General features: G+C 38.5%; 1 protein-coding gene across 1 annotated transcript in view; it reads left to right on the top strand.

The window, feature by feature from the left end:
* Window positions 1-1,446: 1,446 nt before the first annotated feature.
* Window positions 1,447-18,623, top strand: part of LOC144237133 (uncharacterized) — a 43,989-nt gene continuing 26,812 nt past the window's right edge. Inside the window, 2 exon segments of the mRNA XM_077770813.1 lie at window positions 1,447-3,234; window positions 8,100-10,076. Of these exon segments, the coding sequence (XP_077626939.1) occupies window positions 2,919-3,234; window positions 8,100-10,076 (2,293 nt within the window). The 5' untranslated portion in view covers window positions 1,447-2,918.

Genomic DNA, 18,623 nt, shown 5'->3' with positions numbered 1-18,623 from the left:
TAGTGTCAATTGTAAACTGTAATCCCCAGGATAACCACTCAGAAAATAACCTGAAAATAGACAGAAAAATAAATATAACGGCAATCAAAATGTTATGCACACACAGATATAGACACCCAAAGAAGGGAGGAATTATGAAACAAAATATTAGGCATACAAACAGCAGATGTCAGAAGTAATTCTCACCAGTAGTAACTTGAAATCTGCATAGATTAAACTATTTAATAAAAGACAAAGGAATTAGGTTTTAAAAATGATTCCACTCCATGTCTATAAAAGGCGCACATTATTTTTTTGAAGTCTTTATTTATTTTTATGTTGAGAGATTCAGTGGGGGAATGGCAGAAACAAGGAGAGAGAATATCCAGCAGGTTTCACAGTGTCTGCGCAGAGCCAAATGCAGGGCTCAAACTCATGAACTGTGAGATCATGACCTGAGCTGAAATTGAGACTCAGACGCTTAACCGATGGAGTCACCCAAGGCTCACTTTAAATACATAAATAGGTTGAGAATGGAAGGATGGAAAAAGATATTCCATGCACATAGTAATGAAACCTAGCTGGGTAGCTATGCAGATATCAGACCAAATAGACTTTAAGTTGTAAAATTGTTATCGAAGATGTTGCAGGACATATATTGAAAAAAGGGTCAATCCATCAGGAAGATAAAAAAAGTGTTAAGCAATACGTACATAGTAGCAAAGCCCCCACATTTTTAAAACAACGATTGAGGAGATAGTTCTACTATACTAGTTGGAGACCTCAATGCTCTCTTTTCAAGTAATGCATGAAACAACCAGACATCAATAATAAAAGAGTGAGCAACACTGTAAATCAGCTAGACTCAGGAGACATATACAGAACACCGCATCCAACAAAAACTCAGGAGTAGAAGGGAACTTGCTCAGTTTAAAAGAGTATTAAAGTTCCATGGCTAACCTCATACTCAACGGTGAACAACTGTAAACTTCCCCTTAATACCAAGAATAAAATAAGTGTGCCCCATTTTGCCATCACATAACAACACTGGAAGTTCTAACCAGAGAAAATACAGAGGAAAAATACCTACAGTATGTCAAAGTTGGAAAAGAAATCAAACTATTTCTACTCATAGTATACATGAGCTTATATTTTTAAATAAACAATCCTCAAATATTAGAATGAAGTCATTGAAGTTACAGAATACAGTATCAATACTCAAAATGGAGTTGTATTTCTTTTGTATAGTAGCAATCAACAAATGAAAACAATTCCATTTACAAGAGCAAGAAAACAAATGGGAATAAATTTAACCGAGGAAATGGAAGATTTATACACAGTGGAAACCACAAATTGCTGAAGAAAATTAAAATGAACATAAATAAATGTGGAGATACCCTGTGTTTGTCACTCCATAAATGGGAGTCCTCCCCAGAGCAATATAAAGAGTAATGCAGTCCTCAGTAAAATCCTAACTGTTTTTTGGCCAAATGGGAATTCTGATTCTAAAACTCCTATTGAATTGGTAAGGATGCCACATAACCAAAATAAATGTGAGAAAGAGCAAAATTGGAGGACCTACAATTCCTGACATCAAACCTTACTACAAGTTTCCACTAATCAAAACTATAATTCCATCAGAGTCTAGAAATATAGATGAAAGTAATAGAACTGAGTGTCCACAAATAAACCCATATATCTGTAATCCTTTCCTTTTTTACAAGTATGTCAAAAACAGACAATGGGAAAAGACTAGTCTTATAAATCGTACTGGCAACAACTGGATATCTGAGTGAGAATGAAACTACTTTGTACCATATAAGGAAATCAATCCAGAATTAATCAACGACTAAATGTAAGAGCTAAAGCTATAAAAGTCTTAAGTGAAAACATAAGGGCAAGTCTTTATGACCTTGGGGTTGGCAGTGGATTTTTACACATGATCCCAAAAGCAAAAGAGAAAAAGACAAAGTAGATAAATTGGTCATTGTCAGAATTAATCATGTCTGTGCACTGAAGGACATTATCACATAAGTGAAACAATTTACCAAATGGAAGGAAATAATTTGCCAGTCACATGTCTACTAAAGGTCTGGAACCTAGAATATAAGGAGAACTTATACATTACATTATACATTAACATATAGAATATATGAAGAACATATACAAGTCAACAACCAAAATACAACTTAAAAAATGGTCAAAGGATTTTAATAGACATTTCTCCATAGAAGATAGACAAAGGAAATAAGCACATGAACAGATGTTCAGTGAAAGTAGTCATTAGTAAAATGTAAATCAAAACCACAATGAGAGATCATTTTACACCCACTAGGATGACTTGTAAAACAACAACAACAAAAAAGTGTTGGTTAAGAGGTAGAGAAATTAGAATCATGACACGTTGTGTTAAAATGTAGCTGCTGTGGAAAAGAATGTGGCATATTCTTAAAAAATTAAACCACTTGACCCAGTAATTCTGCTTCTAGGTATTTATATAACCAACAGAATTGAAAACAAATATACAAACACTAGTACTTGAAAGGTCATGGTAACTAATATTAGCCAAAGGTGGTAACAATGAAATGACCATCAGTAGTTGAGTGAATATGGAATACTCTGCAGTCAGAAAAAAGGAAATGTACTACTGGTACATTCTATATCTTGGATGAACCCTAATAACAACATTATTCTAAGTGAAAGAAGGCAGATGCAAAATATCATATTATTGATCCCATTTCATTCACATGAAAAGACCCAATATTGGTAAATCCATAGAGACAAAGCATTAGTGGTTGCCATGGACTGGGAAATAGGAAGCAATTGCTTAATGGGTAAAGGATTTCCTTTGGGGGTTATAAAAATGTTTTTGATCTAGATGGAGGTGATGTTTGTGCACCATTGTAAATGCACTAAATGCCACTGAATGGTACTTAAAAATGGCTAATTTTATGTTAACTGTAGCCCTTCAAAATTATCTTACAAGGAACAAGGAACATTCACTCTAGCCAAGTCAGTCTTTACACATCTGTGCTTCTCTAATTTTGTGTCAAATAAGAACACGTTCCCTGTCCACTCGGTCAGATGTGTTTTCCTTTCAGGGACGGTTGACATTCAGGGATGTGGCCATAGAATTCTCTCAGGAGGAGTGGGAGTGCCTGGACCCCGCTCAGAGGGCCTTGTACAGGGACGTGATGCTGGAGACCTACAGGAACCTGGTCTCCCTGGGTGAGGAAAACGTCTCTCCAGAAGTTGGTAATTACTTTTTATGTCTTTGCATTTTCTACTGAGATCCTCTTGATTTGATCATAAGAGTTTCAAATTCCTGTTCTTAAGGGGGTGATTGCTGCTGTTTTGATTGAGATGGAAAGTCTTTATAATGTGACACATGGATTCTAACTTTGTTTTCTTCAGAAGTTCTGCATTCATGCTTGTTTAGGTGGGAGGTGATGACAGCACTGGGTGTTGTATGTAAGTGATGAATCACCAAACTCTACTACTGAAACCAGTATTACACTATATGTTAACCAACTTGAATTTAAATCAAATCTGGGAGTCTGGGAAATAGGATTTAAAAACCCTTAAATTCTTACTAAAGTCCACTCTCATTGACATCTTTAGAGATAGGGCTAAGAGACAAGTTATTTAAAGTTGCGGGGGAAAACGAAACCTTACGGTGAATATATTTAAATCTCTGACTCTGTGGTCTTATCCTTGTGCTTTTGGTTTAGTCATTCTTGGAAAAGAACCAGATCTCTGCATTCCTACAATAATCCTTAATCATTGAGGCAGTTAGTTGATTAATTTTTGAAATATATTTCTTTTTTTAATGTTTTATTTATTTCTAGGAGAGAGAGAGACAGCGTGAGCAGGGGAGGGTCAGAGAGAGAGGGAGTCACAGACTGAAACAGGCTCCAGGCTCTGAGCGTCAGCACAGAGTCCGACGCGGGGCTCGAACCCACGAACCATGAGATCGTGACCTAAGCGAAAGTCGGACGCTTAACCGACTAAGCCACCCAGGTGCCCCTGAAATATATTTCTACACCCACATAGAATGAATGTCTTTTCCTCTTTGCTGAACAAAGAGCTGGGAATGTGTTCTGGAAGATCAAAGCAGATCATGTTCTGTTTTTCTTTATAAATGGAAATCTATTCTTGAGCTGAATATTATCTCTGTTTTGGAAGAAGGGAAAGAGCCCTGGACTGTGGATAGTGAAGTGAATATGGGGGGACATCCAGACAGGTGGGAACATACTGTGATGTGAACACAAGTCAGAGCTCAGATAGGCACAGAGTAAGTGGCTCCAGTAAATATTGTTTGGGAAGGATCTGTGGGAAAATACAAGTTTATTTCTTAGGAGCTTTCCAAAGAATTCCTCCCCCCACCCCACACACTTCTCATTCTATTATTCAGATGAGTAAATCAAATATGTACAAGGTTAAACTCCAACTTCAAGGACCTACAACACATTTACCTGGCCCCTCTGACCATACTGGTTCTGAGGTTTGAGAGGGATGGAGATGGCTGTATCTAAGAAGTCCTTCCCCCAGTCTCTCGGTTCTCATTCCATATAGGTCAGAGGTGAGGCCTCTGTAGTGCAGACCCCAGGACCAGTTCACTTTCCATTTCCATTTTGTATCCGTGGGAGAACTTCTCAGGACATAAACAAAATGTAATACCTGTCTAATAAAGTAGAGCTAAAATCTATTTTTCTTTCCTGGGCTCTCCCAGCTTCTTGAGGTCAGGCGCTTTTCCATTAATTTGGAGGAAGTCATGATGTGCATAATTCCAAAAAGTGAAATTCCAAAATTAGATGTAGTTTAAATATAGCACAGCTTACTGATATCTCTAGTTAGCTTTTCTATTGGAAAAACCTGTATCATTCCATAGATGTTTATTGTATTCTTGGTATATGGAAAATACTATATTGATATACATATATATTTTTTTGTGGGCGGGGGAGGTTATTGTTTAAAGAACTCAAGACGCAACAACAATTTTTGTTTTGTTTTTAAGTAATCTCTGCACCCAGCGTGGGGTTTGATCTCACAACCCCAAGATCAAGGGTTGCATGCTCTACTGACTGAGCCAGCCAGGCATCCCTCTTATTTATTTATTTATTAAAAAAAATTTTTTTTTTAAAAAATATTTTTATTTATTTCTAGGAGAGAGAGAGACAGCGTGAGCAGGGGAGGGTCAGAGAGAGAGGGAGTCACAGACTGAAACAGGCTCCAGGCTCTGAGCGTCAGCACAGAGCCCGACGCGGGGCTCGAACCCACGAACTGCGAGATCATGACCTAAGCAAAAGTCGGACGCTTAACCAACTAAGCCACCCAGGCGCCCCCCAAAAATTTTTTTTTTAGCATTTATTTACTTTTGGGAGAGAGAGAGGGAGGGGCAGAGAGAGAGAGGGAACACAGATTCGAAGCAGGCTCCAGGCTCTGAGCTGTCAGCCCAGAGTCTGGCGCGGGGCTCAAACCCATGAACTGCAAGATCATGACCTGAGCTGAAGTCGGATGCTTAACCTACTGAGCTACACAGGTGCCCCTTTATTTTTTTGACTTTTTGATCCCGTGACCCATTTCTGCCACTGCTTCCTCAACTTCCTGCCTCTTCGATCCACAGATATGTTCTCTGTATCTAAGAGGGGTTGTTTTGTTTTGTAAAAATTCCATGTATAAAAGAAATCCTACTGTATTGGTCTTTGCCTCATTCTACTTAGCACAGTGCCCTCAAGGTCCATCTCTGTTACCACAAATGGGAAGATTCTTTTCTTTTTTATGGCTGGATAATATTGTGTTGTATACACACATCTTTATCCATTCACCCATCAGTGGACACTTAGATTGTGTCTGTTTCTTAGCAATTGTAAATAGTGCTACAGTGAACATTAGAATGCTTCTATCTTTTTGAGTTAGTATTTTTGTTTTCTTCAGATAAATAATCAAAAGTAGAATTAGTGAATCACACAGTAGTGTGTGGCCACACCAATTTTTGCTCCCACCAATAGTGCACAAATTCTCCACCCATCACCAGGACTTGTTATTTCTTGTCTTTTTGATAATTGCCATTCTAAGAGGTGTGAAGTGATATCTCACTGGGTTTTGATTTGCATTTCCTTGATGATGAATGATGTTGAGTATCTTTTCATGGTTCTGTTGGACATCTCTAAGTTTTTGGGAAATGTCTATTCAGATCTTTTGCCCATTTTAAAAATTTGATTATTTGAGCATTTTTTTGGCTATGTTTTGGATTATTGCCTCTTAACAGATACATGATTTGCTAATATTTTCTCCTATTTAGTAGGTTGCCTTTACATTTTGTTGAAAAGTGTTCCTTTGCTGTTCAGACACTTTTTAGTTGATGTAGTTCCACTAACTTTTGCTTTTGTTGATTTTACTTTTGGTGTCAACAGTAAAAAAAAAAAATCATTCCTGAGACCTGTGTCAAGGAGCTCATTACCTCCTATCATACAGGAATTTTATGGTTTAAGGTCATAAGTTTAAGTCTTTAATCCATTGTGAGTTAATTGTTGTCTATGATGTCAGATAGTGGTGCAGTTTAGCTCTTTTGCCTGTGGGAGTCCAGTTTTCCCAAACCATCTATTAAAAATATTGTGCTTTCCCCATTGTACAGTCATTTCTACTTTGTTGTAAATTAATTGACCGTGTGTGTTTATTTCTGGGCTCTATTCTGTTCTGGTGATCTATGTGTCTATTAGACTTAAGCTAATACCATACTGTTTTAAGTACCACAGATTTATAATCAGGGTGTTTGAAGTCAGGGAATGTGATGCTTCTAGCTTTGTTCTTCTTTCTCAAGATTCTTTGGGCATTTGGGGTCCATACACATTTTAGGATTTCTCTGTTTAGTTGTGTAGGTTTTTACGTAGACATAAATTTTCAACTTATTTGTGTTAATACCAAGGAGTGTGATTGCTAGATCATATTTAAGAGTATGTTTAGTTTTGTGAGAACATGCAAACTGTCTTCCAAACAGGTGCACCATTTTGCATTCCCACCAGCAGTTCTTACTGGTTCACATTCTCATTAGTATTTGTGTTAGTGTTCTGGATTTTGGCCATTCACATAAATGTATAGTGATATCTCATTGTTATAACATATATTTACCTCAATTAAACTTATGCCTTTTTAAAAAAATTTTTATTTTTGAGAGAGATAGAGTTTGAGTTGGGTAGGGGTAGAGAGAGAGAGAGAGGGAGAGAGAGAGAGAGAGAAAGAATGAGAATCCGAATCCAAATCCGAAGCAGGCTCCAAGCTCAGAGCTCTCTGCACAGAGCCCCACCTGGGATTCGAAACTATAAACCATGCAATCATGACCTGAGTCAGAGTCGGACACTCAAACAACTGAGCCACCAAGGCACCCCTATGGCATTCTTTAAGCTGAGTATTTGTGATGTCTTGAGAACATATTTTTTGTTTAAGTTACTGCTTTAGTCAGAGAAATGTCGTTAACTTGATTTGTCATAGGCTTTTATTTAATGATGCATTATTTTAGTGAGCTTGGTTGGCTCAGTTGGTTAAGCATCTGACTGGATTTTGTCTGAGGTCATGATATTACAGTTCCTGAGTTCGAGTCTGGCAGTGTTCAGTGTGGAGACNATCTAAGTGAATAAACTTAAAAAAAAAAATTCTTGTACATGTCTCCTGGAACAGGTATATATTATATAATTCTTTGGAGTGTATACCTGGAAATGGAATTAATGAGGTATTTAATTTGATAATTTTTAGAGCAAATGCTGAAATAGATGTAAGCCTCCAGTCTTCCTATAATACCATACTGTCTCCCTGTTGAATGGAGAGATTGTTACTTCATACCATAGTATAAATTCATATAGAATGAATACTTTTATGCCTAGTGCTAAATCAGTTCCTTTTTCTATGGTCAGGCTTTTAACTTCTAACACAATCATTCCCATATATGTTAAAATACTAGTACTGTCCCCACATTTATAAAAAGAAAACTTAAAAACATTTTAAATAACAATAGTGTTTGAATACCATGCCAGAGAAACTTCCTGTGATAATTATAAAATATTATTTTGGTGTTAATTATGGAATTTAGTATAAAATATTTACATTCCAACTCTGTTTGATAGGGAGTCTTGCTGGATTTGCAATCAAGGAATTATCACCGATAGAAGACATTAATAAAGGAGAATTTTACCCCTTAGTGATATTGGAGAGAAATGAAAGTCATGGCATCAAGGATTTTGATCTCAAAGAAGTCTGGGAAAATATGCACAAGTTTGCGAGTCAATGGGGATATGATGCAAGAAATTATGAAGAAGTGCCTTGGACCCATAACAAAGATCTCATTTGTAGAGAAGATCATAAACCTAATCATTCCCCAGTTAATCTTCCTCAAAAGCAGTGTGTTTCTGTAAGAAATAATACATACCTGTTTTTCAAGGATGATGATCCATTTATAAGGAATTTGTTAAAACTGGACAATAACAGAAGCAGTGCTGGAAACCAATACATAAACTGCTTAGAAAATACAATTGGATTAAGTTTGCAGTCACACCTGGCAGAACAGCAGAGATTTCACAGTGAGGAGAACATGTATGAATGTAATCCAATTGAGAAGTCTGTCAGCAATGGTTCCTCAGTTTCACCACTTCAAGGAATTCCTCCCAGGACCCAAAACGTTTGGAATAAATATAGAAAGATTTTTAAATATCATTTGTTACCTGCACAAGACAGGAAAGCATATGCTAGAGTAAAATCTTACAAATGTAATTACTGTGGGAAAGCTTTTAGCAAAAGCTCAAACCTCACAAGTCATGAAAGAATTCATTCTGGACAGAGACCTTACAAATGTAATGACTGTGGCAAAGCCTTTACAGAGCACTCACATCTTACTCAGCATAAGAAAATCCATACTGGAGAGAAACCTTACAAATGTAATGAGTGTGGTAAGGCTTTTATCCAGCGTTCACACCTTTGGAGTCATGAGAGAACTCATACTGGAGAGAAACCGTACAAATGTAATGAATGTGGCAGACCCTTTGCTGAGCGTTCAAGCCTTAATCAACATAAAAAAATCCATAGTGGAGAGAAACCTTACAAATGTAATGAGTGTAGTAGGGCATTTATCCAGCGTTCACACCTTTGGAGTCATGAGAGAACTCATACTGGAGAGAAACCGTACCAATGTAGTGAATGCAGCAAAGCCTTTGCTGAGCGTTCAAGCCTTACTCAACATAAAAAAATCCATAGTGGAGAGAAACCTTACAAATGTAATGAGTGTGGCAAAGCTTTTAAGCAGTGCTCACACCTCATTAGACATCAGAATATACATCCTGGAGAGAAGCCACACAAATGTGATGTGTGTGGCAAGGCTTTTATCCAAAGCTCTAGCCTTGTAGAACATCAGAAGACCCATACAGGAGAAAAACCGTATAAATGTAGTAAGTGTGGTAAAGCTTTTACCAGACGTTCACACCTCTGGGGTCATGAGAGAACTCATACTGGAGAGAAACCGTACAAATGTATTGATTGTGGCAAAGCCTTTGCTGAGCGCTCAAATCTTACTCAACATAGAAAAATCCATACTGGAGAGAAGCCTTACAAATGTAATGAGTGTGGCAAAGCGTTTACCCAATTTGCAAACCTTACTAGGCATCAGAAAATACACACTGGAGAGAAACCACACAAATGTAATGTGTGTGACAAGGCTTTTATCCAAAGTTCAAGCCTTTTGGAACATCAGAGAATTCATACAGGAGAAAAGCCTTATAAATGTAATAAGTGTGATAAGGCTTTTATCAAACGTTCACACCTTTGGGGTCATGAGAGAACTCATACTGGAGAGAAACCGTACAAATGCATTGAGTGTGGCAAAGCCTTTACGGAACGTTCACATCTTACTCAACATAAGAAAATTCATACTGGAGAGAAACCTTTTAAGTGTAATGAGTGTGACAAAGCTTTTACCCAATTTGCAAAACTTATTAGGCATCAGAAAATACATAGTAGAAAGAAAGAGTATAAACGTAATATGTGTGGCAGTGCTTTTATTCAAAGCTCAAGCTTTGGGGATCATCAAAGAACTCATAGGAGAAAGAAAACTTGCAAATAAAGTGAGCAAGTTTCAACACTTAACATCAGAGATTCCATCATGGAGATGAACCATGTGAAACTAATATATGTGGCAAAGCTTGTAACCAGGGTTAACACCTCCCTGATAACAGAATACAAATCTCTGAAAGAAAGCACACACAAGGAATGTATGGCAAGGCTTATCCAAAGCTTATTATACCTTGTGGAACATAATTTTTACTAGAGAGAAACCCTACAAATGTAAAGAGTGTGATCAGGTTTCTAAAATGTGTACAAATTTGGGGAGGGGGGTAATATAGGTAAGTGGGATTAAGATGTACAGACTTCTAGTGATAAAAAAAAAAAACACAAAAAATGTACAACTTTGTGCTTTGTGGTCTTGAAAGCATTCACATAACATGGAAGTCATGCAAATGTGTCAAGGTCTTTACCTCAGGAAACACCAAAGAATTCATACCAGACAGAAACATTACACATGTAATGAAGGTGATAATTTGTTTAGCCAATTTTCTCATTGGACTACAATTAAAAAATTCACACTAGGGGAAATTGTGTATTGTGAGGATTAACCAATTTTAGGTGTTAAATTCCACAGAAAATTAAAAATTATTTAAGAGAGACAAGATGTTGTGTGTCAATGGAACAAGTATGTTGTGGAAAGACCTAATCATCTGCTGTTTAAATATTTTATAGAGGGGAACCCGGGTGGCTCAGTCAGTTAAGCGTCTGACTTTGGCTCAGGTCATGATCTCACGTTTCATGGGTTCGGGCCCCACCTCAAGCTCTGTGCTGACAGCTAGTGCAGAGCCTGGAGCCTGTTTTGGATTCTGTGTCTCCCTCTCTCTGACCCTCCCCTGCTCACGCTGTCTCTATCTCTCAGAAATAAATAAAACAGTAAAAAAATTTTTTAAATAAATATTTTATAGAGATTTTATTTACCTCTCTACATCCAGTGTGGGGCTCAAACTCATAACCCTGAGGGCAGGAGTCTCATGCTCTTCCAACTGAGCCAGCCAGGTACCTCTATGACGTTTTTTACTTAGTTACTTAAGTTTTCTTGACACTCCATTATTATTGATGACTTATAACCTCAAGTTTGGAATCCACTGATGTTATACTTCCATTACATGTGTTTCATTTGTCAACCATAGTGGTGGTCTCAGAATGCATTGGTAAGGTTAAAAGAATCTCTTTTATTAAGTGGGGCTTAGTCATTTCTTTATACCTTGGAAAAATCCATGATGCTAATTTTAAGATGCAGTATAGTATATATTTTGGAGCATAAGGAGTGGCAAGGAATGATTCTAAACGCTATTATTTTTAATAGTGGTAAATTAAAAAAACATGGTAAATTGCCATGTTCTCTGTGGCCACAGCCCCTTCTCTGGATTTATTGGTATGATTGACAGCCTTGGTTGATTACTACAGGAAAGGATTATGGTCTCATATGTGATCCTGAAACACTAGGTTGGGACATTGAGACCATGATATTTTCATGTGGGAATAATGGGTTACTTGGGATGGCATTTGTGTTAGAGAAACACAACAATGGTCTCTCCCTCTTTTGAAAGGTAATAGTATATCATAGATGAATAAAAATTACTCTTATTTTTGGAAACTGAAGAGAAAATTCTAGAGGATATTTAAATCAAAAGAACCAAAGTAGTAGTGCATAGGTGGCTCAGTATGTTGAGTGTCTGATTAAATTTTGGGTCAGAGTCATGGGATCACGTTCTACGTTGGGCTCTTCTCTGAGTGTAGAGTCTGCTTATAATTCTCTCTCTCTCTCTCTCTCCTTTTGCCTACTTGTGCTCTTTAAAAAAATAAATAAAATAAAAATAAATGACCCAAAAGTAGTATGTTTGTGAAAGATTTATTTGGTCTGCAGAATATTTTCTCTACCATCTTTTTCTTTTACCTTCTGTTGTTTAGGCATGAATATGAAATTTGAAAAATTCCCCAATATACTTAGTTAATTATTAGAGAACACACAAGTGGGGAACAGTGTTAGAGGGAGAGGGAGAGAATCTTAGGCGGGCTCCACTCTCGATGCAGAGCTGGCACAGGGCTCTATCCCAAGACCCTGGGGTGTTGGCCTGAGCAAAAATCAAGTCTGACACTCACCTGACTGAGCCACCCAACTGATCCCCCTAATATTCTTATTAAATTGCATTATTAACATGTGTAGCTAATTGAGAAAAACCTGGGATTATTTCCATGTAAATAAGACAAAACCTAATAAAGAAAAGACTTTTGCCCGTCCCCATTCATCCTTCTTGGTCATACAGCGGCCATCCTGCTGTAAGGAGACAGTGCTGAGTGCTGAGGGAGGTGCAACAGGCAGAGGACTTCCCAGGGGACCCACCCCATCCCACCCTGCATCTCTGGGCTTCCTGTTACGTGACAATGACAAACTAGTTGTTTCAGCCACTGATTTCTAGGAGGTCTGTCACCCACAGATAAGAACTGTCCTACCTGACCAATAAGATTAATATTTTACTAAGAATAGAATAGAGCATTTGAGAGGGAATCTTGAGTTTAACATTTTGTAGCTAAGAAAAGCTGCAAAAACATCATTCTTCACAGATGGGTTAGAGCTGTTTGGCATATGCTGCCTAATACAATGTAAACCAAAAAAATATAGCTAGAATTTATATGAATGTTCACAGTGCTAGGGTAGAATGTTAAAGGAGTAAAGAATTTGGTGCCACAAATGGAATCATATGGTTACTATGCATGTGAACTATTAGTCTCTGAGCTTATGCGCTGCAGTAACTTTCTACTTTGCACAGATAAAATGCATTCGCTCATTCTGCCAGTCAGGAAATATTCTAATCACTGATATTAGCAGGCAACAAAATTCCCTGTCTTCAAGTAGCTTATATTCTAAAAGGGGAAGTCTATAAGGACAAAATATGATAGTGGTAAGTACCATAAACATGTTCATGTACAGTGATATATCACAGGGTTTCCTAATTTAAACAATGTTTTCAGGCAATGCGCACAGGATGAAGTCATCTTTAGTCAGAACCACAGAAAGTGTATCATGCAAATTCAAATGGGGAAGGGCAAGTGGGTGGAGAAAACAAGCAGAAAATTGCTGGAATGGGAACATATTTACAGTGGACCTGGAATATTCACAATTGATTTGTGGCTTGGTGAAATGTGATACTCAGTTTCTACCGGAGACATTTAAAAATTGGGACTCCTTCTGGTTAGGATTAAAAATTTTTATTAAGAAAACTCCCCAGAGTGCTTAAGATTATACATGGTAGGTCCAAAACCATGATCTGTTTGGAGAATGAACAGACCGATTTCTTAAATGGCAGCCTTACCACTATCGAGAGAACACGGCGGTGGGGTGGTGTAATGAATTAGTGGAAAGGTGGTAAATGCTGTTTGTCAAAACTGTCTAGGAAGTTGATCCTAGAACTTGTTAAGTAACATACTTTTCCTGTTGTCTACCTCTCTAGCCAGCCAGGGGTGTATTGCTTTTTCCATTTACAAAAGTGTAATATTTGGTAGGACTTTTACACCTCAGTTATATCTTCAATTTCAATATCATCGAATTTTTACCATACAAGAAGATAGAGTACTTATGAATTGAATAGTAACAAAATCACATATTTCATGTTTTCCTACTAGTTCAAGACCTAGTAACTCCCAATTACTTCCAGTTTTACTCTTCCAGTTGAGACCAATTTGTGTCACCATTGCCTAATACTTTGACTGTAAAATTGGCTTTTCAGTATGTTTCATATCCTAATTTTATACTAAATCAGATGTGATGAGAATGTGACTCTGTGCAAGGTCGGCAACCTTTTATGTCAGGAACATATAGTAAATATTTTATTCTTTGTAAGCCATACTGTTTCAGTTACCACTCTTCCTGTGAGTCCTTATTGGGTCCAAAGTACCTAAGTGTGAGTGTGGCTGCATTCCAGCTACGCTTAAAAACAGATGGTGGCTGCACTTGGCTCATGTTCTGTAGGCGGCAGACTCCTGATCTACACAAAGGAATTAAGAGCACTAGAAGTAGCGACTATATGAGTAAATAAAAACGGTCTTTCCTATTTTTAAGCCTCTTTAAAATATAGTGGATGATAAGAAACTAATAGTCTAGCATATATGTGTATAGCATATGTTAAAGAAACCTAAATAGGGGTGCCTGGGTGGCTCAGTTGGTTAAGCATCCAACTTCGGCTCAGGTCATGATCTCATGGTTTGTGGGTTCGTGTCCCGCGTCCGGCTCTGTGCTGACAGCTCAGAGCCTGGAGCCTGCTTCAGATTCTGTGTCTCCCTCTCTCTCTGCCCCTCCCCTGCTCATGCTTTGTCTCTCTCTGTCCCAAAAATGAATAAATGCTAAAAAAAAAAAAAAGTAGTATAAACTCTCGTGAAGGTCGACTGTGGTAGACTCTATAGGATAAAATCCCTAAAGGAGGAGTGCCTGGGTGGCTTAGTCGGTTAAGCGTCTGACTTTCGCTTAGGTCATGATCTCGCGGTTCATGGGTTCGAGCCCCACGTCGGGCTCTGTGCTGACTGCCAGCTCAGAGCCTGGAGCCTGCTTCAGATTCTGTGTCTCCCTCTCTCTCTGATCCTCCCCTGCTCACGCTGTCTCTCTCTCTCCTAGAAATAAATAAAAATATTAAAAATCGCTAAAGGAAACACATAAAAAATAGTTATAGCTAACACCAGTGAACCAAAGAAAAGGATTTAAAACAAAATAATCTGTAAAAGTTGAGTTATTTCAAAGAGGGCAGAAAGAGAGGGAATAGAGCAAAGGAGACATTATAAAAGCAATAGCAAAGGAATTTAAATATATCTCTGTAAAAGGAAATAGTTCAAAGGCCCCACCAAAAAGCAAAACTTATCACTGGGTTGTTTTTTTGTTTTTGTTTTTTGAGTGAGAGAGAGGGAGAGTGAGAATCTCAAGCAGGTTCTGTGCTGTTAGTGTAGGCCAAACATGGGTTTCAATTTCAAGAGTCATGAATCGTGACCTGAACTGAATTCAAGAGTCTTACACCAATAACCATGTGAGCCAACCAGGCGCCCCTGACAGTTGGATTTTTTAAAGACAGACAACACAGTATTTCCTACAAGAAATTCACTTCACAAATTAAGGACACAAAGTAAAATCTTGGACAAAAGATATAAATGTTATTAAAAATAGAGTAGCTATATCAAGATCAAAGTAATTTCAAGAGCAAATAATATGACCGAGGATCATGGAATCTGTTTCAGAATCATAAAGAGGTACATTCACCATAATGACGTGAAAACCCTAATTAATCTCTTTTGTTTTCGCTACACACAAATATGTAATCCAGTACTCCTGATATCCACGTCAGACACTAGGACCATGATGGTGGACAACCTTTGTTCACAAACACACACACATAAACATTACACATAGACGCAAACACACATGCATATACACAACATACACTCACACACACATACACTCCATAGCAAACTCACACTCATGCACACACTTGGGAAATTACAAGCACACACAATTACACACACTCGCCCATACTCCCACATTCCCAGTTCCGTGTATATAATTACATTCAGTCTGCATGCACATATGTGTCTCGACAATGTGCTCACATGTGGGAAGCATACAGGAATCTCCTGTCCTTGGATGCCTCACAATGGGAGCACTTTTCACCTTTTTCACTTCTTTCATCCCTGCAACAACCCCCAAAGATGATATTTACCATGTGCAATATCTTCCAGTGCTGTGAGCATTGCCACTGCAGGGGCAGGTGAGGGCAGAGTTGGAAGGTTACAAGCGTGTGATACAGCAAGGTCCAAATGAGGCTGGGGGGAGGGGGTTATAGGTCGTGTGCAGAGAGCATGGGAGGGTGGAGGATCAGATGCAAAACTCTTCAAAGGCATATGAGGCCATAATACTTGATAAACACAGATAGGTACAGAAAAGTAGGGGGGGAAGGCTAACACGAACCCTGAAGTATGGGATCAGAGTCAGGGACATCAGTATGAGTACAGTGTTAGCTGTAGATATGCAAATAAACTGACAGATAACGAGAGAACTATAAATCTGTGTGTGAACAGGTTACTTCCCAGGTCGGTCTATTCACAGGGTCTAACAGCAATGACATCCTAGTAACAAGGAGAACACCCAGCACCCACATCTTGCTTTCTAACACTATTCTCTGATAAACTCATTGGAGTTATGGCTGATCCTATGGCGGGAGCAGGGAAAATACAAGATGAGCCTGGAGGATCTGGTAGTGACAGAANGATGACATATCAAAGGGACATAATAGCTAAACCTGAAAGAGCTTCAGCAGCCTGTCACCAAATCTCTGACACCAAATGCGATTCGATGTAATTCTGACTTTATCTGGTGTTAGTAGAGACCCCACAAGTTAAGGGCAAAGGCCTTCCCAGAACGGCCTCCGCTTCAGACACCAAACCTCCTGCACAATCTCCAGCCAACTATAAATTTAAGGCTTCCTCTGAGCCCTGGGCTTCAGTATTTGCTGGGAAGTCTCACAGAACTCAGAAAGTGTTATATGTATGATAATCTTTGATAAAGTTAATTCTTATATTAGAATCCACAAAAATGGAAGCCTCCCCAGTTGTCACACCCACATCACAAATCAGAATCTAAATCAGCCTGCTCTTATGTGAAACATCAGAAGAAAACGTAACATATACCAATCACTGTCCTCCAACTCAGCTTCAGCAGGCCAACCTTACCCTGAAGAACAGCACCTGCTGGTTCTAAGGAAATCCCCAACCTCCTGGCCAGTCATGCCCTGTCCCTGCACTGTCTCTTCTAAAACTCAGTCTTGCCCCAGAGGGGCTCTGTCCTCCCATCGATCAAGGGTTGTCTTCCCTGGAATAAAAGACAGCAAACTTGTTACTGAATTGTTTTAGTTTTGTCGTTTCACATTTTAATGTAAAGAATAGCAGTAAAGAGCCAGATGGCGGCATCCGTAGAGCAAGGTTTGGGAGGATTGCCCACACAGTAGCTTTTGTCCCGCACCAAGAAGCTCCCAGGAGCTTCTCCAGCTGTTAATCAGGGCTTCACTATCTAGGCATAGTTGATTAAATCATTGGCCATATAACGTAACTCAATCCCCATCCAGCCTCCTTCTTCTCCCAGAGGCTAAACTGCTGAATGATTCCATCCAATCATGTAGTTGCCCCTTCACAGGTGTCCTGTCCCCTATTTGGATGTTCTGTGGTGGAACTCACAATCTGCGAGTTCGTGACCTGAGCGGAAGTCGACATCAATGAACTCAGCCACCTAAGTGCCCTTAAAATATTTTATTTTTCAAATGTTCTATATTTAAGTAATCTCTACACCCAATATGAGTGGAGTGTACACCCAATATGGGTGGAGCTCAAGGTCATGATCCAGAGATTAAGAGATGCATGCTGTACTGACTGAGCCAGTTTGGCCCCGCTTAAATAGTTCTGTATTTCAGTTATATCCTTTTTTCCCTTTCAGTGGTGTCTATATTGCCTTGGTGGTGATTTCCAAAGCGATACTACCCCTTGTTAAACAAAATATGTTCATATACTCCACCTTCAAATTGCTACTCATCTCCTGCACCAAGCTTGATAAAATGGTCCTCTGCAACCTCTTGTATCCTCAAGTTGGAAAAAGAAGAAGTCTATCTTGAAATCTTTTTCTCGCCAATACACCCAACTGCCACTAAGATTTAACACAGAACAGTCTATCTTCTAAACATCTGAACAGTCCATTCAGTCTTTCCCCCACATACCCAATTTGTTTACTGGATGACTCCCATCTGCACCCTTTGTAAAATTCAGCTGACCCCTCTTCCTGTGGTTCTCTTTGTCCCCTGAAGTTTACTCTTCAAATGTTGGCCAGAAAGTATTTTAATTAAAACACTCATCTTACTCCATAAATGTTATCATATTTCAAACATCCCCAATTTCTCTTAGATATGAGGCATAATATTCACACCATAGCCTCCAAAGCTAGCAGTAAATAAAACCTAGCTATCCCTCCACCTTCACCCCAGGTCATTTGCATCACAAATCAGGGTTTACAATCCCAATCTCAGGTACATCTTGGGAAATTTAATATCTCAATTTGAAAGTTACACAAAGATACTTCCAGTATGTTCACAGTATTTCAGGACTGTTTTATGGAATCTTTACTTCTCCACTCTTACCAATAATAAAAATACAACTTTATAAGCACACACATATTAATTTCAGAAGATTTCATGTACCATACTCTTTACTATTTCCTATTAGGCTCTTATCAGTGTGTCCTGTTTACCCCTCTCTCTGCAGTGACACTGGCTCATTATTGTTCTTAACATTCTTTGAGGTCTTAGTGCATCAATGAACAGGTGGTAGACAATTCATATTTCCCTGATGACATGAGGGAATTATGTCCATAGCACAGTGCAGCCTGAATACAGTGGGGTAATGGTTCATGAGGACAAAAGGGCTAATACTGGAAAAGACACAGTGATTAGTACAGCGACATTCACCCACCACCACCTAGAATTTTCGAAAACAACAGGTAAACATAAAGGATGGAA

The sequence above is a fragment of the Crocuta crocuta genome, unplaced genomic scaffold (assembly GCF_008692635.1).
Source record: "Crocuta crocuta isolate KB4526 unplaced genomic scaffold, BGI_CrCroc_1.0 scaffold136, whole genome shotgun sequence".
Classification (NCBI taxonomy): Eukaryota; Metazoa; Chordata; class Mammalia; order Carnivora; family Hyaenidae; genus Crocuta; species Crocuta crocuta.
This window is presented reverse-complemented; position numbering and strand designations above follow the sequence as displayed.